General features: G+C 59.4%; 1 protein-coding gene across 1 annotated transcript; it reads left to right on the top strand.

Annotated features, from left to right (window-relative positions):
* The first annotated feature begins 5,534 nt into the window (after positions 1–5,534).
* FCER1G (Fc epsilon receptor Ig) lies at positions 5,535–9,079 on the top strand. Its single transcript, XM_058860649.1, has 5 exons — positions 5,535–5,607; positions 6,879–6,970; positions 7,114–7,140; positions 8,071–8,097; positions 8,957–9,079. The coding sequence occupies exons 1-5, from the start codon at positions 5,541–5,543 to the stop codon at positions 9,011–9,013; spliced, it is 270 nt and encodes an 89-aa protein (XP_058716632.1). The 5' UTR covers positions 5,535–5,540; the 3' UTR covers positions 9,014–9,079.
* The last annotated feature ends 315 nt before the right edge of the window (positions 9,080–9,394 follow it).

Raw genomic sequence — 9,394 nt, 5'->3', positions numbered from 1 at the left:
TCCCAGTTTGGGGGTCCCTGTCCCAGTTTGGGGGGGCTCTGGCCCAGTTTGGGGGGGTCCCTGTCCCAGTTTGGGGGGGTTTTGTCCCAGTTTGGGGGGGCTCCTTCCCAGTTTGGGGGGGCTCCGTCCCAGTTTGGGGGGCTCCATCCCAGTTTGGGGGGTCCTGTCCCAGTTTGGGGGGCTCTGTCCCAGTTCGGGGGGCTCTGTCCCAGTTTGGGGGGGCTCTGTCCCAGTTTGGGGGGTCCTGACCCAGTTTGGGGGGCTCTGTCCCAGTTTGGGGGGGCTCTGTCCCAGTTTGGGGGGTCTCTGTCCCAGTTTGGGGGGGGTCCCTCCCAGTTTGGGGGGTCCCTGTCCCAGTTTGGGGGGGCTCTGTCCCAGTTTGGGGGTCACTGGTCCCAGTTTGGGGGCTCTGTCCCAGTTTGGGGGGCTCTGTCCCAGTTTGGGGGGGGTTCTTCCCAGTTTGGGGGGGTCCTTCCCAGTTTGGGGGGTCCCTGTCCCAGTTTGGGGGGTCCCTGTCCCAGTTTGGGGGGGCTCTGTCCCAGTTTGGGGGGTCCTGTCCCAGTTTGGGGGGGGTTCTTCCCAGTTTGGGGGGGTCCTTCCCAGTTTGGGGGGTCCCTGTCCCAGTTTGGGGGGGCTCTGTCCCAGTTTGGGGGGTCCCTGTCCCAGTTTGGGGGTCACTGGTCCCAGTTTGGGGGGTCCTGTCCCAGTTTGGGTGTCCCTGTCCCAGTTTGGGGGTCACTGGTACCAGTTTGGGGTCACTGCTCCCAGTTTGGGGTCACTGCTCCCAGTTTGGGGGGGCTCCTTCCCAGTTTGGGGGGGCTCTGTCCCAGTTTGGGGTCACTGGTTCCAGTTTGGGGGGGTTTTGTCCCAGTTTGGGGGGTCACTGGTCCCAGTTTGGGGGGTTCTGTCCCAGTTTGGGGGGGCTCTGTCCCAGTTTGGGGGGCTCTGTCCCAGTTTGGGGTCACTGGTCCCAGTTTGGGGGTCCCTGTCCCAGTTTGGGGGTCACTGGTACCAGTTTGGGGGGTCCTGATCCCAGTTTGGGGGGGCTCTGTCCCAGTTTGGGGGGTCCTGATCCCAGTTTGGGGGGTCCCTGTCCCAGTTTGGGGGGGCTCCATCCCAGTTTGGGGGGTCCCTGTCCCAGTTTGGGGGGCTCTGTCCCAGTCTGGGGGGGCTCTGTCCCAGTTTGGGGGGTCCTGTCCCAGTTTGGGGGGGCTCTGTCCCAGTTTGGGGCTCCTTTCCCCATTTTTGGGGTCCCTGTTCCATTTTTGGGCTCCTTTCCCCATTTTTGGGGTCCCTATCCCCAATTTTGGGGTCCCTGTCCCAAATTTTGGGGTCCCTATCCCCATTTTTGGGCTCCTTTTCCCATTTTTGGGGGTCTCCCTCCCCATTTTTGGGGTCTCCTTCCCATCCCAATTCTCCTTTTCCCATTTTTGGGGTCCCTGTTCCCATTTTTGGGCTCCTTTCCCCATTTTTGGGGGTCTCCCCCCAATTTTGGGTTCCCTATCCCCATTTTTGGGGTCCCTTTCCCCATTTTTGGGGTCCCTGTCCCCATTTTTGGGGTCTCCTTCCCCATTTTTTGGGCTCCTTTCCCCATTTTTGGGGGTCTCCCCCCCAATTTTGGGGTCTCCCTCCCCATTTTTGGGGTCTCCTTCCCCATTTTAGGGGTCTCTTTCCCATTTTTGGGCTCCTTTCCCCATTTTTGGGGACCCTATCCCAAATTTTGGGGTCCCTGTTCCCATTTTTGGGCTCCTTTCCCCATTTTTGGGGGTCTCCCTCCCCAATTTTGGGGTCTCTTTCCCCATTTCTGGGCTCCTTTCCCCATTTTTGGGGGTCTCCCCCCCAATTTTGGGGTCCCTGTTCCAATTTTGGGGTCCCTATCCCAAACTTTGGGGTCCCTGTCCCCATTTTTGTGCCCCCTTTCCCCATTTTTGGGGTCCCTTTCCCCATTTTTGGGCTCCTTTCCCCAATTTTGGGCTCCTTTCCCCATTTTTGGGGTCCCTGTCCCCATTTTTGGGGTCTCCTTCCCCATTTTTGGTGTCTCTCTCCCCATTTTTGGGGTCCCTGTTCCATTTTTGGGGTCCCTATCCCCATTTTTGGGCTCCTTTCCCCATTTTTGGGGTCTCTCTCCCCATTTTTGGGGTCCCTGTCCCCAATTTTGGGCTCCTTTCCCTAATTTTGGGGTCTCCCTCCCCAATTTTGGGGTCCCTGTTCCCATTTTTGGGCTCCTTTCCCCATTTTTGGGGTCCCTTTCCCCATTTTTGGGGGTCTCCCCCCCATTTTTGGGGTCCCTGTTCCCATTTTTGGGGTCCCTGTCCCCATTTTTGGGGTCTCCCCCCCATTTTTGGGGTCCCTTTCCCCATTTTTGGGGTCTCTTTCCCCATTTTTGGGCTCCTTTCCCCATTTTTGGGGTCTCCCCCCCATTTTTGGGGTCCCTTTCCCCATTTTTGGGCTCCTTTCCCCATTTTTGGGCTCCTCTCCCCATTTTTGGGGGTCTCCCCCCATTTTTGGGGTCCCCTCACCCCGTTTTCCCCCTGCAGGCACCCAGGACATCGTGTTCGGGGAGGTCGATCGATGAGGGGGGGTCCCCAACTTCAGGATCCCCAATTTTGGGGTCCCCCCGAATTTTGGGGTCCCCCCTCCCCGGTTTTGGGGTCCCCCCACCCCAATTTTGAGCCCAATAAAGAGAAATTCGGGTCCTGAGCTCTGAGTCCGCTTTGTGCCCCCCCCTTTCCCCAGTTTGGGGGGTCCTGTCCCAGTTTGGGGGGGCTCTGTCCCAGTTTGGGGTCACTGATCCCAGTTTGGGGGGGCTCTGTCCCAGTTTGGGGGGGCTCTGTCCCAGTTTGGGGGGGCTCTGTCCCAGTTTGGGGGGGCTCTGTCCCAGTTTGGGGGGCTCTGTCCCAGTTTGGGGGGTCCTGTCCCAGTTTGGGGGGCTCTGTCCCAGTTTGGGGGGTCTCTGTCCCAGTTTGGGGGTCACTGCTCCCAGTTTGGGGGGTCCTGTCCCAGTTTGGGGGGGCTCTGTCCCAGTTTGGGGGGGCTCTGTCCCAGTTTGGGGGGTCCTGTCCCAGTTTGGGGGGGCTCTGTCCCAGTTTGGGGGGTCTCTGTCCCAGTTTGGGGGGTCCCTGTCCCAGTCTGGGGGGTCCTGTCCCAGTTTGGGGGGGCTCTGTCCCAGTTTGGGGGGTCCTGTCCCAATTTGGGGGGCTCCATCCCAGTTTGGGGGGTCCTGTCCCAGTTTGGGGGGGCTCTGTCCCAGTTTGGGGGGTCCTGTCCCAATTTGGGGGGCTCCATCCCAGTTTGGGGGGTCCCTGTCCCAGTTTGGGGGGTCACTGGTCCCAGTTTGGGGGGTCCTGTCCCAGTTTGGGGGGTCCCTGTCCCAGTTTGGGGGGTTCTGTCCCAGTTTGGGGGGGCCCTGTCCCAGTTTGGGGGGGCTCTGGTCCAGTTTGGGTTTTTTTTCCCCTTTTGTGGCCTCAATCCCAAATTTGGGGGGCTCCTTCCCCAATTTGGGGGTCCCTCCTCACTTTTGGGGGTCCCTTCCTCACTTTTGGGGTTCCCTTCCTTATTTTGGGGTTCCCTTCCCCAATTTGGGGTTTTTTTTCCCCATTTTGGGGCCCCTCTCTCCGATTTGGGGGGGCTCCTTCCTCATTTGGGATTTCCTTCCCCATTTTTGGGGGGCTCCTTCCTCATTTCTCTTCTCCCTTCCCCAATTTTGGGGCTCTTTGTTCCCAATTTTGGGGCTCCCCCTCCCCAATTTTGGGGCTCCCCCTCCCCAATTTTGGGGCTCTTTATTCCCAATTCTTGGGGCTCCCCCTCCCCAATTTCGGGGCTCTTTGTTCCCAATTTTGGGGCTCCCCCTCCCCAATTTTGGGGCTCCCCCTCCCCAATTTTGGGGCTCTTTGTCCCCAATTTTGGGGCTCCCCCTCCCCAATTTCGGGGCTCCCCCTCCCCAATTTCGGGGCTCCCCTTCCCCAATTTTGGGGCTCCCCCTCCCCAATTTTGGGGCTCTTTGTCCCCAATTTCGGGGCTCCCCCTCCCCAATTTCGGGGCTCCCCCTCCCCAATTTCGGGGCTCCCCCTCCCCAGTTTTGGGGCTCTTTGTTCCCAATTTTGGGGCTCCCGTTCCCCAATTTTGGGGCTCCCCTTCCCCAATTTTGGGGCTCTTTGTTCCCAATTTTGGGGCTCCCCCTCCCCAATTTCGGGGCTCCCCCTCCCCAATTTCGGGGCTCCCCCTCCCCAATTTTGCGGCTCCCCCTCCCCAATTTTGGGGCTCCCCCTCCCCAATTTTGCGGCTCCCCCTCCCCAATTTCGGGGCTCCCCCTCCCCAATTTCGGGGCTCCCCCTCCCCAATTTTGCGGCTCCCCCTCCCCAATTTTGGGGCTCTTTGTTCCCAATTTTGGGGCTCCCCCTCCCCAATTTTGGGGCTCCCCCTCCCCAATTTCGGGGCTCCCCCTCCCCAATTTTGGGGCTCCCCCTCCCCAATTTTTGGGCTCTTTGTCCCCAATTTTGGGGCTCCCCCTCCCCAATTTCGGGGCTCCCCCTCCCCAATTTCGGGGCTCTCCTTCCCCAATTTCGGGGCTCCCCCTCCCCAATTTCGGGGCTCTCCTTCCCCAATTTTGGGGCTCCCCCTCCCCAATTTTGGGGCTCTTTGTCCCCAATTTTGGGGCTCCCCTTCCCCAGTTTCGGGGCTCCCCCTCCCCAATTTTTGGGGGTTGGGATTTTTGGGGGCGGATTTTGGGGGGCGGATTTGGGGTTGGGATTTTAGGGGTGGGATTTTGGGGTGGGATTTGGGGGGGCGGATTTGGGGGGTGGGATTTGGGGGTTGAGATTTTGGGGGGCAGATTTTGGGGTTGGGATTTTAGGGGTGCGGATTTGGGGGTGGGATTTGCGGGGCAGATTTTGGGGGGCGGATTTTGGGGTGGGATTTTGGGGGTGCTGATTTTAGGGGTGGGATTTTGGGGGGCGGTTTTGGGGGGCGGGATTTGGGGGTGGGGTTTTGGGGGGCGGATTTGGGTGGGGTTTTTTGGGGTGGGGTTTTGGGGGGGCGGATTTTGGGGTTGGGTTTTTGAGGGTGGGATTTGGGGGTGGGATTTGGGGGGCGGTTTTGGGTGGGGTTTTTGGGGGTGGGGTTTTGGGGGGGCGGATTTTGGGGGGCGGATTTGGGTGGGGTTTTTGGGGGTGGGGTTTTGGGGGTGCTGATTTTAGGGGTGGGATTTTGGGGTGGGATTTTGGGGTGGGATTTTTGGGATGGGATTTGGGGGGGCGGAATTTGGGGGTTGGGATTTTTGGGTGGGATTTTTTGGGGGCGGATTTGGGTGGGGTTTTGGGGGTGGGGTTTTTGTGGGTGGGGTTTTGGGGGGGCGGATTTTGGGGGGCGGATTTGGGGGCGGGATTTTGGGGCGGGATTTTGGGGTGGGGTTTTGGGGGTGGGATTTTGGGGGGGCGGATTTTGGGGTGGGGTTTTGGGGGGCGGATTTGGGTGGGGTTTTGGGGGTGGGGTTTTGGGGGGGCGGATTTTGGGGGGCGGGATGGGGAAGTGGGGGAGGGGCCATGGGGATCTCGGGGTGCCGCTGCCTGCGGGGGCTGCTCCTGCTGGGGGGGCCCGGCCGGGCCGCAGGTGGGGCCGGGGGGTTTTGGGGGGGCCGGGGGATTTTGGGGGGGCCGGGGGGTTTTGGGGGGTCCGGAGGGTTTGGGGGGGTTTTGGGGGGTCCGGGGGGTTTTGGGGGGGTCCGAGGGATTTGGGGAATTTGGGGGAGTTTGGGGGATTTTTGGGGGGTCCGGGGGGTCCGGGGGGTTCGGGGGGGTCCGGGGGGTTCAGGGGATTTGGGGGGTTCCGGGGGGTTCAGGGGGGGTCCAGAAGGTTTGGGGATTTCGGGAGAGTTCGGGGGATTTTTGGGGGGTTCGGGGGGTCCGGGGGGTTTGGGGGGTCCGGGGGGTTTGGGGAGTTTTGGGGGGCTTGGGGGGATCCGGGGACTTTGGTGGGGTTCGGGGGGGTTCCGGGGATTTTGGGGGTTCGGGGATTTTTGGGGGGGTCCGGAGGGTTTGGGGGGTCCGAGGGATTTGGGGAATTTGGGGGAGTTTGGGGGATTTTTGGGGGGTCCGGGGGATTTGGGGGGTCCGGAGGGTTTGGGGGGGTTTTGGGGGGTTTTGGGAGGTCCGGGGGGTCCGGGGGATTTTGGGGGGTCCGGGGGTTTCGGGGGGTTTTGGGGGGTCCGGGGGGTTCGGGGGATTTTTGGGGGGTCCGGGGGGGATTCGGGGGTTCCGGGGGATTTGGGGGGTTCGGCAGAGTTCGGGGGATTTTTGGGGGGTCCGGGGGGTTTTGGGGGGTCCGGGGGGTCCGGGGGGGGTTCAGGGATTCGGGGGGGTCTGGGAGGTCCGGGGGGTTTTGGGGGATCCGGGGGATTTTGGGGGGTTCGGGTGATTTTGAGGGGTTTGGGGGGGTCCGGGGATTTTGGGAAGATTCGGGGGGGGTTCGGGGGATTTTTGGGGGGGATTCGGGGGTTTTGGGGTGTCCGGGGGGGTTCGGGGGATTCAGGGAATTTTCGGGGTTTTGGGGGGGATTTGGGGAATTCAGAGAATTTTGGGGGATTCAGGGAATTTTCGGGGATTTTGGGGAGGATTCGGGGGAATTTGAGACTTTTTGGGGGTTTGGGGAGGATTTGGGGGATTCAGAGAATTTTGGGGGATCCGGGAGATTTTGGGGTGAACCCAGAAGATTTTGAGTTCAGATTTTCCAGAGAAATTTGAAAAATTCAACGAATTTGACCAAAACCTCCCCAAAAAAACCCCAAAAAATCTCCAAAAAATCCCTCCGCACCCCAAAACCCCCCAAAACCCCCCAAAAAAACCCCAAAAAACCCCAAAAAAAACCCCAAATCCCCCCAAAAGCTGCCCTGGCTGAACCCCAACTCTGCTACGTGCTGGACGCCGTCCTCTTCCTCATCATCCTCATCCTCACCGGCCTCTACCTTCGCCTCAGGGTGAGGGGGGGGGTCCTGCCGAGCCCCCTTTTTTTGGGGTCCCCAAAATTCCCCATTTCCTCATCCCCGCCCCCATTTTTCACCGTTTTTCCTCTTTTTTTGGGTCATTTTCGGTTCCTGATTTTGGTTTTTCTCGGCTCCAGCTCTCGGTGAGAGCAGCGGCTCAAAAGGTCCGGGGGGGTTTAGGGGGGGGATTTTGGGGGGAATTTGGGGATTTTTGGGGTTTTTGGGGATTTTTGGGAATTTTGAGGGGGTTTGGGGGGATTTTTGGTTGATTTTATGGGGATTTTTGGGGGAATTTTCTGGGATTTTCTGGGATTTTAGGGGCAGTTTTGGGGGATTTTGGGTGGATTTTGGGGCAGTTTTGGGGGATTTTGGGTGGATTTTTGTGAATTTCAGGTGGATTTTTGATGGGATTTGGGGGATTTTGGGGATTTCAGGGGGATTTTGGGGGGATTTGGGGGGATTTTGGGGATTTCAGGGGGATTTTGGGGGGATTTGGGGATATTTTGGGGGGATTTGGGTGGATTTTGGGGTGATTTGGGGGGATTTGGGTGGATTTTGGGGGGTTTTAGGAGGATTTTGAGGGATTTTGGGGGATTTTGGGGGGATTTTGGGGGGATTTGGGGGGATTTTGGGGGGATTTGGGGATATTTTGGTGGATTTTGGGGTGATTTTGGGGGGGTTTGGGGGGATTTTGGGGGATTTGGGGGGATTTTGGGGGGATTTGGGTGGATTTTGGGGGGATTTTGGGAGGATTTTGGTGGATTTGGGGGGGATTTTTGATAGGATTTGGGGTGTTTTAGGATTTTGAGGGATTTTGGGGGATTTTAGGGGGATTTGGGGATATTTTGGGGGGATTTGGGTGGATTTTGGGGGGATTTGGGTGGATTTTGGGGTGTTTTAGGGGGATTTTGGGGGGATTTGGGGATATTTTGGGGGGATTTGGGTGGATTTTGGGGTGCTTTAGGGGGATTTTGGGGATTTCAGGGGGATTTTGGGAGGATTTTGGGGGATTTTGGGGGGATTTGGGGATATTTTGGGGGGATTTGGGTGGATTTTGGGGGTCTCCTGACCCCATAACCCCGTTCCTCCCGCAGCCCCCCGAGGTCGAGCCCGTTTATGCCGTGAGTTTGGGGGGGAGGGGGCGGATTTTGGGGTCCCCCTGAGTTTGGGGGGGAGGGGGCGGATTTTGGGGTCCCCCTGAGCTGGGGGGGGGAGGGGGCGGATTTTGGGGTCCCCCTGAGCTGGGGGGGGGGGAGGGGGCGGATTTTGGGGTCCCCCTGAGCTGGGGGGGGCTGTCTGGAGGGGGGGAGGGGCAGAAATTTGGGGTCCTGCCCCCATTTTTGGGGTGAATTTTGGGGTGTTTGGGATTTGGGGTGTCCCCCCCAATCTTTGGGGTTCGATTTTGGGGTCCTCACCCATTTCTGGGGTGAAATTTGGGGGTTACAGGGTGAGATTTGGGGGTCCTCACCCATTTTTGGGGTGAATTTTGGGGGTGTTTGTGCAGGATTTGGGGTGTCCCCCCCAATTTTTGGGGTGAGATTTGGGGTCCTGCCCCCATTTCTGGGGTGAAATTTGGGGTATTTGGGGTTTGGGGTGTCCCCCCAATTTGTGGGGTTCGATTTTGGGGTCCTCACCCATTTTTGGGGTGAATTTTGGGGGTGTTTGTGCAGGATTCGGGGTGTCCCCCCAATTTTTGGGGTGAGATTTGGGGTCCTGCCCCCATTTTTGGGGTGAATTTTGGGGTATTTGGGATTTGGGGTGTTTCCCCCATTTTTGGGGTGAGATTTTGGGGTGTTTGGGATTTGGGACCCCTCAATGTGGGGGGTGACACTGGAGGTGACATTTGGGGTGACATTTGGGGGTGACATTTTGGGGGTGACATTTGGGGTGACATTTTGGGGTGACATTTTGGGGTGACATTTTGGGGGTGACATTTGGGGGGTGGCAGAGCCCCCCCCAGACCCCCCCAAATCCCCGCAGGGTCTCAGCTCCGATCACCCCGACACCTACGAGACCCTGGAGATGAAACGGCCCTGACACCCCCGGGACCCCCTGGGGCACCCCAAAACACCCCCGGGACCCCCTGAGACCCCCGGGACCCCCTGGGGCCCCCCGGGACCCCCCTGACACCCCCGGGACCCCCCGGGACCCCCCAAAACACCCTGAGACCCCCCCGAGACCCCCCCAAAACACCCCGGGACCCCCCGGGGACACCCCTGGACCCCTCTGGGACCCCCTGGGACCCCCCAGGAGCCCCCTGGGACCCCCCTAAGACCCCCCAGAATCCCCCCAGGACCCCCCCGGGACCCCCCGAAACCCCCTGGGATCCCCCCGGGACCCCCCAGGAGGCCCCTGGATTCCAACCGAGGAAACCCCATGGAAATAAACCAGTTCAAACCAGTTCGAACCCTGTTTAAA

The sequence above is a fragment of the Poecile atricapillus genome, chromosome 33 (assembly GCF_030490865.1).
Source record: "Poecile atricapillus isolate bPoeAtr1 chromosome 33, bPoeAtr1.hap1, whole genome shotgun sequence".
Taxonomy (NCBI): domain Eukaryota; kingdom Metazoa; phylum Chordata; class Aves; order Passeriformes; family Paridae; genus Poecile; species Poecile atricapillus.
This window is presented reverse-complemented; position numbering and strand designations above follow the sequence as displayed.